Raw genomic sequence first — 17,084 nt, 5'->3', positions numbered from 1 at the left:
TTACTTTCCTGTCAGATGTCAGATAAGAACAGACCTTTATTTTTTTCCGAATGATAGCCAACTGTCTTTTTTTCTTAACACGTTGTTTGTGTTTTTCCCTGTCTTTCTAATCAATCTTTCAAAGGGCTGGTGGTATTTTTTTTTTTAACCTGGAAAAAATTCCTGTCCTATTGTGCAATTAAGTCAACATTTATTCATTTCTTACATTTCATGCAAAGGAACATAATCTTTGTATTCTGATGAAACATTTATCACAGTACCTAGCACATAGTGGGAGCAGAAATTGTGGGATGAGTGAATAAAGGAACAGGTCTCCCTGTGCTTGCTCCATGGAGTAGTGAAATCCTGGTGGGCAGCAGCTGAGAGCTGGAGGGGCTTTCGAGATTATACAGTCCAGTGACAAACTTTTCACCGATCTGTGGAGAAATTTAAAAAGTAAGGACAGGAGTTCCCTGGTGGTGCAGTGGTTGAGAATCCACCTGCCAATGCAGGGGACACTGGTTCGAGCCCTGGTCCGGGAAAATCCCACGTGCTGCGGAGCAACTAAGCCCGTGTGCCACAACTACTGAGCCTGTACTCTAGAGCCCGTGAGCCACAACTACTGAGACTATGTGCTGCAACTACTGAAGCCCGCGCTCCTAGAGCCTGTGCTCTGCAACAAAAGAAAGCACTGCAATGAAGAGTAGCCCCCGCTTGCCGCAGCTAAAAAGCCCGTGCGCAGCAACAAAGACCCAACACAGCCAAAAATAAATAAATGAATTTATTTAAAAAAAGAAAATCTGCCTGCCAATGCAGGGGAGAAGGGTTTGATCCCCAATCTGGGAAGATCCCACATGCCGCCGAGCAACTAAGCCCGTGCGCCACAACTACTGAGCCTGCGCTCTAGAGCCCGCGAGCAACAACTACTGAAGCCTGCACGCCACAATTACTGATGCCGAGCACCTAGAGCGTGTGCTCCACGAAAGGAGAAGCCATTGCAAGGAGAAGCCCGGGCACTGCAACAAAGAGCAGCCCAGCTGGCTGAGCGCAGCAATGAAGACCCAACGCAGCCAAACATAAAATAAATAAAATAAAATTTCCCTTCTGAAAAAAAAAAAAAAGGACAATTATGCACATATGCACATATAGGTGTAGAGAAAAAACACTGAGAGGCTGCCAACTGTTTTTTCTTGGGAAGGATCCTGAAATTTTGGCTTTCCTTTTCTATTGTCCTGATATTATGATAAATTTCATGTTCATGAAATCCAAAAGTCAAGGAAACACTGAACTGTAGTCTTGCTCTTCCATCCAATGTTTATTGAACCATCTGCTCTGTGCAGTCACTGCTATAGGCGTCGAGGGTTCAGCAGTGAAAAGACCAGCAGGCAGGCCTTGTATAGTTTAGCAGGGAAGGTCTACATTCCTGAAACGATAACTCAATAGCTTATTGCAGGTGATGAACGTGTAAGGAAGAGGACAAGGTGACAGATATACTGCCTAGTTGGAAGCTGAGGCCCAGGAAAGGTCAAGGAATAGCCTCGGGGAGCATAGACCGCGCGGTCACCTGCGCGATGGCGCTCTAGGTCCGCGGGCCTCGTAGGTGGGGGAGCGGAGGCGGGACCGTGTTCCCGGCGTTCTCTTGCCCCGCCCACCCCGCCGCGCCGCCAGAAGGCAGAGCGGAGAAGGGGTGGCACGTGAACGGGGCGGGGCGGAGCAGAACGCGCGCGCCTGAGGCTGAGTTTCCGGTCGGAGGCCTTTGCCCAGCGCCCCGCGTCCCTGAGGGGCGGCGGCGCTGGCGGCGGCGGAGGCAGCGGGGGGATCCGGAAGTCAACACCATGTCGAGTCTGCACAAGAGCCGGTAAGGGGCCATTGGGGCAGACCATCCAGGCCGCTCCTGGCCGGGTTGCCCCTTCTGACCTGCGGAGGGGGCGCGCGGATGCGGCCATGAACCGAGACACCCCCCGCCCTGCCCCTGGCAGAAGGTTTTGGGCGCCTACTTTACAACCTCTTTGCTGTGGGCCTGAGGGGGGCACGGAACGTGGACACCTCTCCTGCCCCTCGGTGTCGCCCCTTTTCTCTCTTCCTGTCTCTTCCTCGCCCTGGATCCCTTCCCCTGGTGTCTTCCTCTTCCAGGGCCTCGATGCCCGATCTCACCCCCACCTCCCGTCCTTTTTTCCCTTGTTAACCCTTTGCCCCAGTACCCTAGTCTGTCCAGATGCTCCCCGTCCCACGTGTCCTTTTCTTACTAGAAATGCTAGAAAACCTGGATTCTCCAGTTTGTTCTCTTCTCAGGCCAAATCCTGCAGCGTTGGCTAATTTTGCTCACTTCAGTTTTCCTCCAGGACTTGTTTTTTTTTAAATATAATTTTATTTACTTTTTGTACATCAGGTTCTTATTAGTTATCTGTTTTATATATTAGTGTATATATGTCAATCCCAATCACCCAATTCATCCCCCTCCCCCCACTTTCCCCCCCGTGGTGCAGGACTTGTTTTTTAAACCTTTTGTCCTTGCCTGCGGGCAGGCCCAGAGGTCTTCTAATGGTTATACATTTGAGCTTGGAATGCTGATTACACAGGTCCTTGTCTACAGATCAAATTACTCCTGATTCCTAGGGTTTTTTGAGTTCAGATAGCAGCAGTGTGTTGGGCCTGGCCAGCAGGAAGTGCCGTATAAATGCCAGCTCACTAAATATTAGAATGTATCTGATTTCGTGGTGCTCATTTGAGAACCTCTAGACAAGAATATCTGTACGTTTCTGGGCTTAGAGGAAAAAGTGATCTCTAGTTCTCCAAAGCTGCCTTTGGCCAGGTTTTGCTTGAGCTTTGCACATCTGTATGTCCCGAAGGGGAGGGAGGAACAGGTTGGAGACTGGTGGTGTAAGGGAGCTGTGGGCTTTAGGAGTGGTCGCTAAGCCTGTCATCTTGGGGTTTGGTTGTCCTCCATTTGCCTCCCCCTCCCTCCTTCTAGGATTGCAGATTTCCAGGATGTCCTGAAGGAGCCCACGATTGCCTTGGAAAAGCTTCAGGAGCTCAGTTTTAGCGGTAAGAGGCAACTCTCCGTTTTCAGGGTTTTCCTAGAGCAGCGTTGTGACTAAGATGGAGGGGAGGGTGCCCAAGGCCACACCTGGCCGGGTCTGGGGGCCAGCCTGCCTTTTGGGGCCATCTCCAGCTTCTGTGGAGCTGAACAACCAGTGACTACCCTGAGCTTGGAGGGGGTTCCTGGAGCAGTGGCGGCCACAATTAGCATGCCTGTAGGCCTTAGACAGGGTGCTTATGGGCCTATAAATGATGCTCATTGCTTCCTGAGAGTAACTGGAGGGCAGAGGGGAGACTTCGTGAGCAGAGGTCAGGTCTTTCCTCATTCCTCAGCAAGCTTCCTGTCTTGTAGAATTTGGTTAGCTACAGAGTGGTTCCTGGTTCTATCCCTGGCTTAGGATCAAAGCCAACTCAGGCAACAGTGAACTTTGGTTAATGGTAAGATTCCAGCCTTGAGACACTCACTTTAAGGAGCTGAACCCCAGCAGCTTTTGACTTTGCCCTCCGTGGCCTGTTAACTTCTCAACACAGAGGCTTTTGCTTGTCTTTAAAAATACCCGAAGGTGTTCTGGGTAGCTTCTTGTGACTGCTCTGCCCTTGTAACTGTGTCAGCAAGTAATGCTTGAGTTGCCTTCTTCATCCCCATGCAGATTCTGAGGTGGGTAGCTCCTGTTCACTGTACTGGGGAGACGGTAGCAACAGCTGCTTTAGCGAGGTTCATGACAGTATTTCAGGAGAAGTTTGTTTTTCTGTTCAGGAGTGATATTTAGGCCCTGAAGATCTTTTTTTTTATTATTTTTTTAAATATCTTTATTGGAGTATAATTGCTTTACAGTGGTGTGTTAGTTTCTGCGTTATAACATGGCCCTGAAGATCTTGAGGGGTTTTGGCATCTGTGCTGAGCTGAAGAATCTGCCAGGCCCCAGGGGATGCAGCCTGCTGAGTTGGGCTCTAGAGTCAGACAGACCTGTGTGTGAGTCCTTGATTTCTCTATCTTTACAGATGCGTTTCTTTATCTGTAAGATGGGGACAATAATGCTGATCTTCCCTACTTACTAGGGCTGTAATGAGGATTAAGTGAAATAATGTCCGTGAAGCCCAAAACACTTAGCATTCATAGCTTTGTTTATATTCCACAGATACTTATGGACTACCTGTTGTGGGCCATGCCCTGGGCTAGGTACTGGGACTGTAAGACAAATTTGGTCCTCGTCTTTCTGGGGCTTACCCAGTAGTAGGGGTTAAAGATGTTAAATAAATATACAGATTACATTACACGATCCCATTTGTGGTGGATGTTGTGAAGGAGAAGCGATGGAGTTATTACTGTTTATGTCAAGGGACCTGACTTTGTTTGGGAAGAGATGGTGGTTGGTAAAGGCTGCTCTGAGGAAGAAATATCAAGGGTGAGAAGGTGTTATCCTCAAAAGAACATTCCAGACGGGCCATGGAGAGAGAGTACACACAGGATTAGCATCTAGTCTAGTGATCTTTCTGGCAGAAAACCAACCTTGAAGAAGTACTTCTTGCCCACTCCATTCCCTGCCGACTGGCTCCAAGGTGGAGGACTGGGGGGTTCTGGGACTCTGCGGGGGCGTGACCTTTGCCTGCTATGTCCACAGGCATCCCCTGTGAGGGCGGACTGCGGTGCCTCTGCTGGAAGGTGGGTGTGCCTGGGTTGGAGCTTCTGCTCTTCTGAGAGTCCCTGGGTTCCTGCATGGGCTGCCCCCACCCCTGGCCCCTTCTTCCTGTTCTCTGTCTTTCCTTGCTTGTCCCAGGAAGCTCTTCTGGGAAGTTCTGTGTTTTCTGTTTCTCTTGGCGTCCCCTCCAGGATCCCCTTGGGGATGGAACACTTTGTAATGCCAGCGAAGCCCTCTGCTTCCTGGTCCAGACAGCTCAGTGGTAGTGATGCTTATTGGGACAAAAAAAGGCTGCGCTTCGCCTAAAGCCTTTCGCTGAGGTGGGAGCAGAACCCCGGTTTCCTGGTTTCCAACCCCTTTGAGCACAGAGTTTTATTATCGTTTGGAAGAGTCTGTGTGAGGAAATGCAGTAAAAAGGGCTGGTTCAAGATGAAGGTGGGGGAAGCCAGTGGGGAGAAAAGGGGAGGCTGCCCCCAGCCCATGCCTGTGTTCCTGGGTTTTATTTAGCCCATCTTGCTGTCTCCGGGGTTTCTCAGACATTTTCTTTGAGGCCTCTCAGCCTCCATCTACTTCCAGGGTTGGGCTGCGGGGGTCGCCAGAGCTTTGCTCTTCTCTCTCTCTTCAGATTCTCTTGAACTACCTCCCCTTGGAGAGAGCGTCTTGGACCTCCATCCTGGCCAAGCAGAGGTGAGACCCTGACAAAGGCGGGTGATGGGAGGCCCTTTGTATCAGACAGAGCAGGTGGTGTGAGCCCGGCCCACTTCCTGTTGCTGCTGCTGCGCTCCGGGCTCCCTGGGTGAGACCTTTGGGGATCATCCCTCTCTCCTCTTCTCTCCTACAGGGAGCTGTATTCTCAGTTCCTGAGGGAAATGATCATCCAGCCTGGCATCGCCAAGGCCAACATGGGTGTATCCAGGGAGGATGTGACCTTTGAGGACCATGTGAGTAGGGGTCCGCAGTGGGGACCGAGGCTGCAGAGTGGGGAGAGGTGTGGGCTTTGGAATGGACTAGGTCCCTCATGCCAGAGGCCAGGTGCAGCTGCTCTTGGTCCCCTCTGGCCCTCCCAGTACCTCATTTCTGCATTTAGCTCCTCAGCCCCTGAAGGCTGTTGTCTCTCCCTGTTCTCCGCAGGCTCTGGGCCCAGTCGGGACTGTAAGCAATGACTGGGATCACAGGAGCATGTGTGTGCAGCGCTGAGCCAGGTCCTCCACGTGCATTGTCTCCTTTCCTCCTCAGTCCCCTTCCTCGAGGAAGGTTCTGTGATATTATAGTTGAAGGGAGTCAGAGCAGGGCCGGCGGGAGGATAAACTGCCTTTGTGTGGCCTGGAGGAAGCCTCGTTCCAGCCACAAATACCGAGCTCCTCCCTGGTGCTTTGCAGTCGGGAAGTGGAGATGGATTGGACCCAGGCCGATCCTCCAAGGACTGGAATTGGCAACTCAAAGTAGTAATGAGTTAGATTCGAAGAGACCTAATGATACAATATTCATTCATTCAGCAGGCAAGCGTTTAGTGAGCACCTGTTACATGCAGCATTCTAGAGCTACAGACAGGAAAGACAGAGTCCTTGCTGCGCAGGGAAGTACTCAGAGCGGACTATGGGGCTCGGCTTCCGGGTGTGGAGTGTGATCGTGCTTTGGGAGGCTGCACGAGGCCTGTGCTGCCCCCCAGCTAGCTCACAGGCTGTCTCAGCAACAGCTGCGTCTCTGCTGGGAAGGCTGGTTCGGAGGCACTGCTCAGGCCCCCAGACTGGTATCTGTCCCTGGGCTTCTAGCCGGCCGAGGACAGAGCAGCTCATTTTCCCTGACAGCCACTCAACCCTAACCCCGACAGCCGATGGAACACGTACTTCAAGGACAACGAGGTGCTGCTGCAGATCGACAAAGATGTCCGGTGAGCAGGGCGCTGGGCGCTGGGAGCCGGCCCCTGGGGCTTCTGTGGGATTTCCAGTTCTTCTGCCCTGTCCCTTCCCAGCCCAGGCCCGCAGGGGCGTGTTTGAGGAACTGCTGGTGAGTTGTCCTGGTAGCTGCGTCCAGGCCCTAGTGGTAGCAGGCCTGGGGTGGGGCTGGTGGTGCGGGGAGTGCCCTGAGTGCCCGGCTCTCCTCTCTCCCTGCCTTAGTTTCAGTTGTAGCCCTGGCGTCTGTGGATTCATCTCTTCCTTCCTTCAGCAAATATTGAGGCCCCGCTACATGGCAGGCTCAATGGCAGGCTGGGCGTTGAACGCGGAATAGACAGACATGGCCCCTCTCCTTAAGGAACCTAGAAGCTGGCAGGGAGGACGGGAAGACGGATGTTCAACAAAACAGATCCGTGTCACTAAAGTTTGTGGAGAATGCTCTGAAGGCAGAGTTCAGGGTGCTTCAGGGCACCCTGAGGTCGGGAAGCCTCGCCTGAGGCGGCAGCTGAGATGGGAGGAGCGGGCACCTTGGGGCAGGAGGGAGGGGAGGGGAGGGCCCTGTGGTGCTGGGCAAGGAGCTGCTGTGGGAGGCCCTGCGAGCCTGCAGAGCTTGGCTGAGGAGCAGTGCGAAGGCCCGTGTGCCTGCGGCCACACTGGAGGCAAGCGGGGGTCGGACCATCACTCCATCCCAGGGATGTGGGGCAGGCGCGCAGAGGTTTTAAGCACAGGAGCGACAGGGTCAGAAGTGTGTTTTTTTTAAACTGTGAGCTACGCTGTGTGCATGTGCATGCCGTTCCTCCTGGTAGAGAAGTGTGGAGACGCTGGCTGTGCTGTCCTGTTGGGTGGGCGAGTCTGGCAGCGGGTGACTCTTCCACAGGGCTGGGTGAGGAGCCGGCAGGCCTGTCTGCAGTGGACCCAGTGCTCAGAGCTTGGGTTCTGAGTCTGCCCGCCTGCTTTCAGTTCTGCCTTCGCCGTTTGTGTTTGCAGCCCCTCGCCACCTGGGGCTGCTCCTCTCCTGTGCGCATTGTGCCCGCAGTGGGACCCCAACCCTGGGCTGCTCAGCCAGGGGGCAGAACAGGCTCTTGCCTCCTTCCTTCTCAGTCTGGAGCCTCTGCTCACCAGGTGTTTAATAGCCCCATTTAAGTCAGGAACCCCATCTTGAACCCAGTTCTGGGGAAACAGGTTCTTACCCTGGTAGTGATTGTAGCACGTTGTTCAGTGTTTATAGAGGGCAAGTTTGCAGTGTGCTCTGTATAAGATCTTTGGAAAATGTGCGTGTACTGCAGTACATATATTTTAAAAACTTGATCACGATCTAGAGCCTGTCTCCCAACTTGCTTTTTTCTCTTGCTCTGTCTTGAGCATCTCCTATGTCAGCTGTGTAACATTCTGTTGTATAATGTGTAACTTAACGAAACCTCTTCTACCATTTTAAGCCACAATGCAGTTGATACGTTTGTACATATGAGATATTGTTGACATGGAAAGACGTTTGTTTTAAGAGAAGAGTTAAGACCTTAAGGACACTTAAAAATACATATGCGTGTGTGTGTGTCTATTTGCAAATACACGTAAGATATATGGGTATGTAGACATATACCATGACTGTATTGCTTTTGAAATAAAATGTTATTAATTAAAAAACACACACACACATACAAGAGGCTTTGGGGATGCTGGGGCATCTGGCAGCAGGGTGCTGGTGGGATGCCTAAAAATCCCACGCTGAGTAACAGTCCTCTCCTGTTCCGTCTTGACAGAAGGCTGTGCCCAGACATATCCTTCTTCCAGAGGGCCACCGAGTACCCCTGCCTCCTCATCCTGGATCCGCAGAATGAGTTCGAGACCCTTCGTAAGCGGGTGGAACAGACGACACTGAAATCCCAGACGGTGGCCCGGAACCGGAGCGGGGTCACAAATGTGAGAGGCAACCTGGCAGCCCCAGGGACGCCCCGTGATCGCCTTTTCCTTCCTGCTTCTCTTGGACTTGTGGCCACGGGCCATCAGACCCCTGACCGTCTGCCCCGAGAGTTACCCAAAGCAGCCTTGGTCCTGCCCGGTCCCCCTCCAGGCTCTCTGAAAGTCAGGCATCAAAGGCTGGTGTAATGGGTGTGGGGGAGGGCCCTGCTGTGCAGTGAAGGAGCCACACTTCTGGTCTGTGGTGTAGACGGCGCTTGGAAAAGTAACTACCAGTGTGATGAGAAGGTGCGGTGGGAACAGTGATGGGGGGAGCCGACCTGGTCTGGGCATCAGGGAAGACTTCCCTGAGGAAGTGACATTTAAGCTGAGGCTCCAAGGATGAAGAGGAAAGAAACTTCCAGGTGGAGAGGATGGCATGTGTGGACGTCCTCAGGCCGGAGAGAGCTGGGTGTGTTCAAGGAAGGGAGTCCAGCATGAGGTGGGGCAGGGTGGGGTTGGGGGGTGGGTTCGCGGGGGAGGGCTGCTGGAGGATGCTGGAGAGATGAGTGGTGGTGAGGCCAGCGGGGCCTTTATCCTGGGGGCTGGGGACCCCTGCACCATTCTAAGAGCAGGGATGTGATTTAAGTCTGCCTTTATACAAGATTTGACTGGCGGGGGCAGGAATGGAGGTGGAGAGGCCGCCTGGGAGGCAGCTGAGGCGTCCAGGCAACGGGGGGTGGGGGTGGGGGTGGGGGCTGGGGTGGAGTGGGGAGGGGTGTGAGAGACCTAGGAGAAAAGAATGGTAGGTCTTGTGCTGGCCGGGTGATGCCGAGTGCTTGAACTTCGGTCTTCTAGCAAGTTCCTGTGGTTCTGAGAAGCTGCTTGTAGCTAAACAAGTATGTTGTCTTGTTCCTTAATTCACACCTACTGCTTTGGCACCTGGAGCTTTGACTTGTTCCTCACAATTTTTCGCTGTCTTCCAACAATGGAAAAATCCTCTGTAACCTCCAACAAGCTAAGCTCGTTTCCCCCAAGTGGAGTGACCGGTCAGGGCTTTGTGTTTCCAGGAGAGCAGCCGTTTTCCACCACAGGGGTGATGGGGCCGTTCTGGCTGATCCCCGGGTTCCACGTGCTCACGACAGCTGGGTGTGTCAGGAGGTGCCACGTGCTTGGCTAAGTGGCCCCGTGGCCGGGTTGGTAGCCCTGCTGCTTGGCTGCTGTTCTAGCTGCCTGGCTAGATGGGCACCCGGCTTCTGTCATGCATTTTACTACAGTGATTGGTGGCTGAGAACTGATTTTAGGTTTGGACCTGGTCCTGGTGATAGAGAACCGGACCACAAGCTCCATTGCTAAACCTCTGGACCAGTGGCTGGGCAGTTTTGAGTGTAAGCGGACTGTTTGATCCTGGGCAACTAACACCAGACTCACCTTCCTGGGCCTCCGCCTCTTCTTCTGTAAACTGGGTGTGATCATTTCCGCCCTGTCTGGCTTTTGAATTGCCCAGAGGGTGAAATGAGGTCATGGCTGTGCAGATTCTTGGAAAGCAGTGGGCACTCTCTGAGGCCTGGGCCTCGGGTTCTAGAGTGAGCTGGTCTGGGCTCACTTTAGTGCGAGACGTCTGAAGAGTGGCCTAACATTTCTGAGCCTCAGTTTCCTCATCTTGAAAATGATGTTGAGAGAGTATTCTAGGCCGTTCAGGGCATTAAACAGGAAGGCTTGTGGAGCTCTGTTTTGCAATAGAACACTCTGGGTAAACATTAGTGATGTGTGTGTCTGTGTGTGTGCACACGTACACGCATATGTATATGTGTATATATAGTGGAAAAGGGAGTTTCCTGTTTCCAGGACCCTGGGCTTCCAGGACAGCTTCATACTCTGTCCCTGCATGGGTGTGCCTGTGGCTCTCATACAGTTAACCCCAGGCACCTGAACCTTTACGAAGCTCTCAGGGGATCCTGATGTTGGGGACCTCGGCTCTATTGCATGAGTTTTCAGCAGGGATCATCTCTTCATTCATCTCCTAACTTTTTCTTATGAAAATTTTGAAACATTCAGAAAAGTCGAAAGAAGAGTACAATGCACACCTATATACTTTCCACCTAAATTCAACAGTTGTTAACCTTTGGCCATGTTTGTGTGTGTGTCATATATAGACAGACGTCCTGACCCTTTACCTCCAAGTACTTCAGCAGGCATCCCGTGAGAATAAGGACATCCTCCTTACCACTGTCTCATCTACGGAGATTAACCATAATCCGTAATAAGACCTCACATCCAGTCCAGGATCGGGTGTCCTCAGTCGTACTAAGAATATTTTGGTGGTTTTAAATCCAGACCGGCACCTCTTTAGGGTTTATGCGTTGCATTAGGATGTTACGTTTCTTTAGTCTCTTCATCTGGAGCACGCCTCCACTCCCCCCTCCTCAACATTTGACTTTTTTGAAGAGTCTTAACCAGTTGTCTGTTTTTGATATATTTTTATATATTTTTTAAGTTTTTTTTAATTGAAGTATAACTTACAATAAATGCACAAATCTTAGGTATACAACTAGATGGACTTTTTCTTATCTATACACCCGTGTAACTGCCAACCAGATCAAGACACGGAGCGTTCCCATCATCCAGAAAGTTCCCTCATGCCCCTTCCTAGTCAGTACGCCTTCCCTCAGAGGTAAGCACCATCTGACCTGTATCACCATAAACGAGATTGCAGCCCAGCTGGCTTGTAGACTGTCGCACGTTCTGGATTTGTCCGCTTGTTCCCGGTGGTGTTGGACGCGTTCCTCTGTGCCCTGGGTTGCCCATGAGATGGAAGTTAGGTTTCGGCTCGTGGGTGAACATATCCGGTGAGAACATACTGTCGGTAGTGCCACCCACCTTAACGGGCTGCTCCTCTTCTCCCCCAGATGAGTTCCCCGCACAAGAACGCGGCGCCCTCATCCGTGAACGAGTATCAGGTGCTGCCCAACGGCTGTGAGGCCCACTGGGAGGTGGTGGAGCGGATTCTGTTCATCTACGCCAAGCTCAACCCTGGCATCGCTTACGTGCAGGGCATGAATGAGATCGTGGGGCCCCTGTACTACACCTTTGCCACCGACCCCAACAGCGAGTGGAAGGGTAGATAAACGGGCTCCAGGCTAATGGGCTTTATTGTATCTAGCTGTGCAGCTCACTTCCCTCTTTTGGGCCTTCATTTTCTGTCGGATAAGCGGGTTGGCCTGGATCATCTCAGATCTTTTCTGGCTTGAACTTTCTAGAATGTTAGATGTTTACTGACCTCTTGCTATCTGTAACTGAATTTCTGGTAGAGGAGATGAGCTGTATATACAGGAAGCTGAACGATAGAAAGGATTTAAGTAAATCACGATTTGAAAAAATGTCAGCAGAAGAGTATGTAATCAGTTGCTGAGCTGGTGTACAGCATTGTCAGGTGTGAGAAGAAAGAAGTGATGTCCTTAGTCGGGGGTGGAGAGTGGCCACGGACAGAGGAGGGGCGCAGCCTGACCAAGGTGGGGTGACTTGGTGAGGCTCAGAGGGGAGGGGGGTCTCGTGTAGCTGAGCGGTGGGGTGGGACGCGGGAGGGTGCCAGTTCTCTCACGGCTGCCCTCACCCTGCCCGTCTCTCCCAGAGCACGCTGAGGCGGACACCTTTTTCTGCTTCACCAACCTCATGGCTGAGATCCGGGACAACTTCATCAAGAGCCTTGACGACTCACAGTGTGGCATCACCTACAAGATGGAAAAGGTGTACTCCACCCTGAAGGATAAGGACATGGAGCTCTACCTGAAACTGGTGAGGACCCCCAGCGCCACACGGGCCAGGGCAGACAGAAAGGGGCAGAGGACGGCAGGCTTCTGAGCAGCCCAGGCCCAGGGTGAGGACTGGCTGGAGCCTGGGGCTTGGATGTGGCTGCTGCCGCCAGGGAGTGCTGAGCCGGGTGCCGAGGCGGGGCCGGGGGACCTGGGCAGCAGGTGGTGGGAGCCTAGCGGGCTGGGGGTGGGGGAGGTGGATGCGGTGCCCCGTGTGCCAGGCACGGTGCGGGGCCTTTACTGTGTGCTGTTAGTCCCCTAAGAAAGGAAGTATGAATTTCATTTTTAAAAATTAGTGGAGTGGCATTCCATGTTTATTTCAGGAAACAGTTCAGTAAAAAGGACATTTACTTATAAACAAAACAAGTTTCATGAACAAGAAGATATACATATATATAAACATATGTTTTTAAGCAAATATGGAATCACATCTTGCTGTTTTGTAACACGCTTTTTCGGTCAATAGTATTCGCTGTGGCTGACCAGAGGGCTCGTCTCCATTGGGAATAATTGCCTTGCAGGGCTGCCGTATGGAGTAAATAAATGAGATATTTACCATGTTAAGCACAAGGCCAGACATGTAATGAGTGCCCAGTAATGGTTTCTGTGTCCATAAATCCAAAGTTATAATCTGTGTAGTGTATTTATTAATCTAAGGAGCTGATATAAAAGTTTGGGTATCTGGCTTCTCTCAAAAAAACATCAGACGATCTGACAGCATTGGCTGGCAGCAAGCAGGAGCTGCGCCTTGCACTGAGCGAGGCTCCCTAGGCAGCTCCGTGCCATCCCCGCCCCAGCGTGCCTGGCGCTTACGCCTGGCCTGCTGCTTGTATGAATTCATGTCTAATAGGTTGCATGGTGTTCCGTGGCAACCAGCCAACACGGATTCTTGCACCCACCCTGCACCTCTGTCTCCCCAGCAAGAGCAGAATATCAAGCCCCAGTTCTTCGCCTTCCGCTGGCTGACGCTGCTGCTGTCCCAGGAGTTCTTGCTGCCTGATGTCATCCGGATCTGGGACTCCCTGTTTGCCGACAACAGCCGCTTTGATTTCCTCCTTCTGGTCTGCTGCGCCATGCTCATGTGAGTGTGGCCGCGAGCAGGGGGCGGGCAGGGCCTGCTCTTGAGAGGCTGGTGAGAGCTTCTGGGATTCTCAGGCGAGCATCAAACCAAACTTGCTGCGGGTGCGGTGGGACGGCAGGAGTGGGAAGGGGCCTGGCGGGCCTGCACTCAGAGTGGCCCAGGGGCCCAGCGCTTTTGTTGCTTGTTTTTCTTAGACTGATCCGCGAGCACTTGCTGGAAGGGGACTTTACGGTAAACATGCGGCTCCTGCAGGTAATGGAGTTTGGAGGGGCAGGCTCAGTCTTCAGCCATGAGACAGACACTTAGCAGGCGGCCGCCCCATGCCAGCTGCTGTGATAGGCTGCGTCAGGATCAGGAGAGGGTAGCAGGGCTTAAGAGTCCAGACCCCTGAGGCAGGTCTGTGTTTGGATCTGGGTTAAATCTGGCTTTGCCACTGACCTTGAGTGTGGTGTGGGCTTGAGTGAATGACTTGGCTTCTCTGAACCAAGCTGGTTCAGAGAAGCCAAGTCATTCACTCAAGGCTGCGACTTATTACCCAGTATGTGGTTATAATGCCCGTTGGTAATCGTGCTCAAACCAGGGGAAGGAAAGCGTGGGCCTTAGTGGTTAAGAACATGGGCTTGAGAGTCAGACGATTTGGGGTTCACATCTTTGTTCTCCCATGCTAGTCATGTGACCTAAGCTAAGTGGCAACCTCTCTAGGCCTTAATTTCTTTGCCAACGCCTGGCCTGGGGTTGGTTTTCAATAACTTCATTGACTAGATCTGTAAAACGGGCAGATTCACAGTAAGCCCTCATTGGGCTGTTGAGGTGACCCAGTGAGCTAGTACATGGACAGTGTCTGGCCCTGTTCCAGGCTCATTGTCAGTGGAGGTCAGGGTTCGATGGCAGGAGTGGGGAGAGGTGAAGCAGGTGGTCCTTGTCCTAGGGAAGGGGCTGTGAGACCTTTTGGGTGGTGACTAGTTGGGTTGGTTAAGTTAACTGCTGCAGTGGGTGTAGTATAGCTCCATGCAAGGTTTGGGCAGACTGGGCCTATCCTGTGCTCCCTATCCCTTAGGCCTGGGGTCCAGCATGGTGACAGGTCTACTGGAGAGGGCTGGGGGCAGCAGAGGTGGTGAAGGGTGAGCTGAATTCTCAAGCATACTGTTGGCCTTTCCCCTGCCCAGGATTACCCCATCACAGACGTCTGCCAGATCCTACAGAAAGCCAAGGAACTCCAAGACTCCCAGTAGCCTGGCAGCAAGAGGCCCAGGTTTGGGAGAGAAGCCACCGCCGACCCCTGTGCCCTGGCTTCTGGGACGAGCAGGAGGCCGTGGGGTCCCAGCCAGCGGGGCCGCTGCAGGATCAGCCCACTCCAGGCCTCTCACCCTGGTCGCTCCCACCGGGGGCCCGCTGGGCCCTGCTCTTCCCAACCACCGAGCCCTGGCTCCTCCCCCCACTCCACCCCTTCAACCCTGGACCCTTGACCCAGGCTGCTGAGCAGGGCAGGAGCTTGTGAGGTGGTATCCTGGGGCTGGGGCAGATGCGGGCCCTGCGGGCAGGCAGGGGCCCCTCCCTGCCTCTGCTCTGCTTCTCTCTTCCTGCTCTCCTGCTCTGTCTTCTGGGCGCTGGTCAGGGAGGTGCTTGGCAAATGAGCCAGAAACCACTTCTGGAGGTCGGTGCTTGTGCCTTCTCCACAGGGAAGGTGACACCGTGAAGGAGCTAAGAGGCTGCCAGGCCCAGGTCTCACCCTCTGTCTCTTTCCCACAGAGTGTTTTTGTGTGTGTGTGTGTGTGTGTGTGTGTGTGTGTGTGTGTGTGTGTGTAGTTGTGGGTTGCTGTGTATGTCTTCTAATCCCCCTTGTGTGTGCTTCTCTTTCGTCTGTGTGTGTTTTCATGTGTATGGAGGGAGGTGACTCCCTCTTGGTCTTTGCTTTTTGTCTGTCTCTGCCTCTGTCTCCCTCTCTCTGCTTCCACCTCTTTCACTGAGGGTGTGTGGCTCTCACTCTGTCCGCCCCTCTCTCCGTTGGCTCGCTCTCTCCCCTCTCTTTGGGTTGCCTTATCCCCAGCCTCTCCCCCACCCTCCTCGCTATGCCCAAGAACCCTGGAGACAGAATGAAGAGTCTGGCTGAGCCAGGCTCCTGGAGGTCAGCCTTGACCTTCGCAGCCTGTTCCCATCTCCCAGCTCTAGGCTCCCAGGGCCCCCAGTCCACAGTGCCTCACTCGAGGGCCCTGAACCCTTGCCCCACCGCAGGATTCTTGGAAACCCAGAGTTGCTGAGAATTAATAGCCATGAAGCTTTGAGCCTCACCCACCTGCCCAGCGAGGGAGGGGGGAGGAGAGGGAGAGCTGGGTCTTCCAGAGGTTCCCCCAAAGGTCCTTCTCTCCCGAAAGAAAAAGGACATTAAGGTTGGGATCCAGGTGCTTCTAAGGTGTAGTCGTTCCCATGGCTTCCAGGTGCCGGCCCAGGGCAGGCGAGTCCCATAAAGGGCGGTGGGATCAAAGGGAGTCTCTCTGGGCCAGGTGTGGCCAAGCTCAAAGGCCTGGGTCCTGTCAGGGCCAGGAGAGCCATGTCTCCCTCAGGCAGGGGAGCTGAAGGAGGTGCAGGCCCTTCTCCGGTCACCTGCCGGGCTGCTTCCAGGATGTGGGGCCCATGCCTACTGAGTAGGAGCAGCCGGCTCCTCCCAGTCTGGGCTGTGGGACTAGTGGGCCTATTCCGACCAAGGCCCTCCCTCCTTTTGTGAGGAGGCAGCTGGTTTGCATCTGGAAGGCTGGGTAACGTAGCACGTAGCACGGGTCCTCTTCATCTCCCCAGACTGGCCAGCAGGGACCCTCAGGCCCCCCGGAAACTTCCTTAGCCTGACAGCCAGGACTTGTGGCTATGGGCCAGGGACAGTTTTCCCGAGGAGGCGCCTTTCCAGGCTGTCCATTGGATGCTTCTAGGACTCCATGCACTTGCCTTTTTCCTCCTCCCCTCCCAGCACAGTATTTGGGAGATTTTTACTATTTATTCAGACTCCTGGTTATTTATTGCAGATTGGCAAGTGCTTGATTTGGGGATGAAGGGTAGGACTCCAATGGTGGAAACCAGCTGGAGTCATGGTCTTCCTGACCTTCCAAGGTCAGTCAACATCCTCTCCGCCTGCCTCTGGGACCTTCCTGGTTTTCCAGCAGGTCCTGCCTGGGAGGGCCCTGAGCTCTGTAATAGAACTGGGTCTAAGGGAGACAAGAGAGTTGGTATCCTTGCCAGCCTCCAAGACACCGGCATGGGGTAAAAACGCTGCTTCCCAGCAGCCTGGCTCACCCTCTTCCCAGAACTTGTCAGCTGGTGGTTCAGTCACAACTTGATCCCTTCACAGCCTGTCGCTTGGGCCACAGCCTGGGTCCCAGCAGACACTGCCCAGGACACCTGATGCATTGCCTCTTACCTGTCCCTCTACCTTCCCTCCTGGGACCATACTAGAATCACTGCGTCTCATTTGCCTCAGTGGCAGACCTGGGTCCAGTGCCCTCTCCTTGACCTTGTGATGAAGGTCAAAAGAGCACAGGGGCCATGTCCAGGTTAGACTGAGCTCGCCAATGGGAGGACCTGCCCTTCTCCCTCCCCAGACTCTCAAGGGAGGTCCCCAGAGAGCTAGAGACCCCGAGGCTTCCTGCTTGGGAAGCTGCCCCCAGGACTTCGGATGCTTAGAGAATGGGCTGTATGAATTCAGCAGGTCTCATTCCAAGGGTCAGAATGTTAGTCTGCTTTTGTTTTTTCATCT

The 17,084-nt window shown here is 53.3% G+C and overlaps 1 protein-coding gene across 4 annotated transcripts; it reads left to right on the top strand.

The window, feature by feature from the left end:
* Nucleotides 1-1,702: 1,702 nt before the first annotated feature.
* TBC1D13 (TBC1 domain family member 13) lies at nucleotides 1,703-15,138 on the top strand. 4 transcript variants are annotated; one of them, XM_027104630.1, is made up of 12 exons: nucleotides 1,703-1,837; nucleotides 2,951-3,024; nucleotides 4,641-4,681; nucleotides 5,284-5,345; nucleotides 5,500-5,599; nucleotides 6,467-6,549; nucleotides 8,314-8,473; nucleotides 11,359-11,569; nucleotides 12,081-12,244; nucleotides 13,182-13,342; nucleotides 13,537-13,594; nucleotides 14,509-15,138. In XM_027104630.1, exons 1-12 carry the CDS (start codon nucleotides 1,815-1,817, stop codon nucleotides 14,572-14,574), a joined length of 1,203 nt encoding a protein of 400 aa, XP_026960431.1. In that variant the 5' UTR covers nucleotides 1,703-1,814; the 3' UTR covers nucleotides 14,575-15,138. The 4 variants fall into 4 exon arrangements, with proteins under 4 accessions (XP_026960431.1, XP_026960433.1, XP_026960430.1 ...); XM_027104629.1 differs by lacking the exon at nucleotides 1,703-1,837 and adding an exon at nucleotides 1,909-1,961 and having other exon boundaries at nucleotides 8,317-8,473; XM_027104628.1 differs by lacking the exon at nucleotides 1,703-1,837 and adding an exon at nucleotides 1,909-1,961.
* Nucleotides 15,139-17,084: the final 1,946 nt, after the last annotated feature.

The sequence above is a fragment of the Aethalodelphis obliquidens genome, unplaced genomic scaffold, assembly GCF_003676395.1.
Source record: "Aethalodelphis obliquidens isolate GAN/ISIS:26980383/991018 unplaced genomic scaffold, ASM367639v1 scaffold7, whole genome shotgun sequence".
Taxonomy (NCBI): Eukaryota; Metazoa; Chordata; class Mammalia; order Artiodactyla; family Delphinidae; genus Aethalodelphis; species Aethalodelphis obliquidens.
Note: the sequence above shows the minus strand (reverse complement) of the source record. Positions and strands in the feature narration are given on the sequence as shown.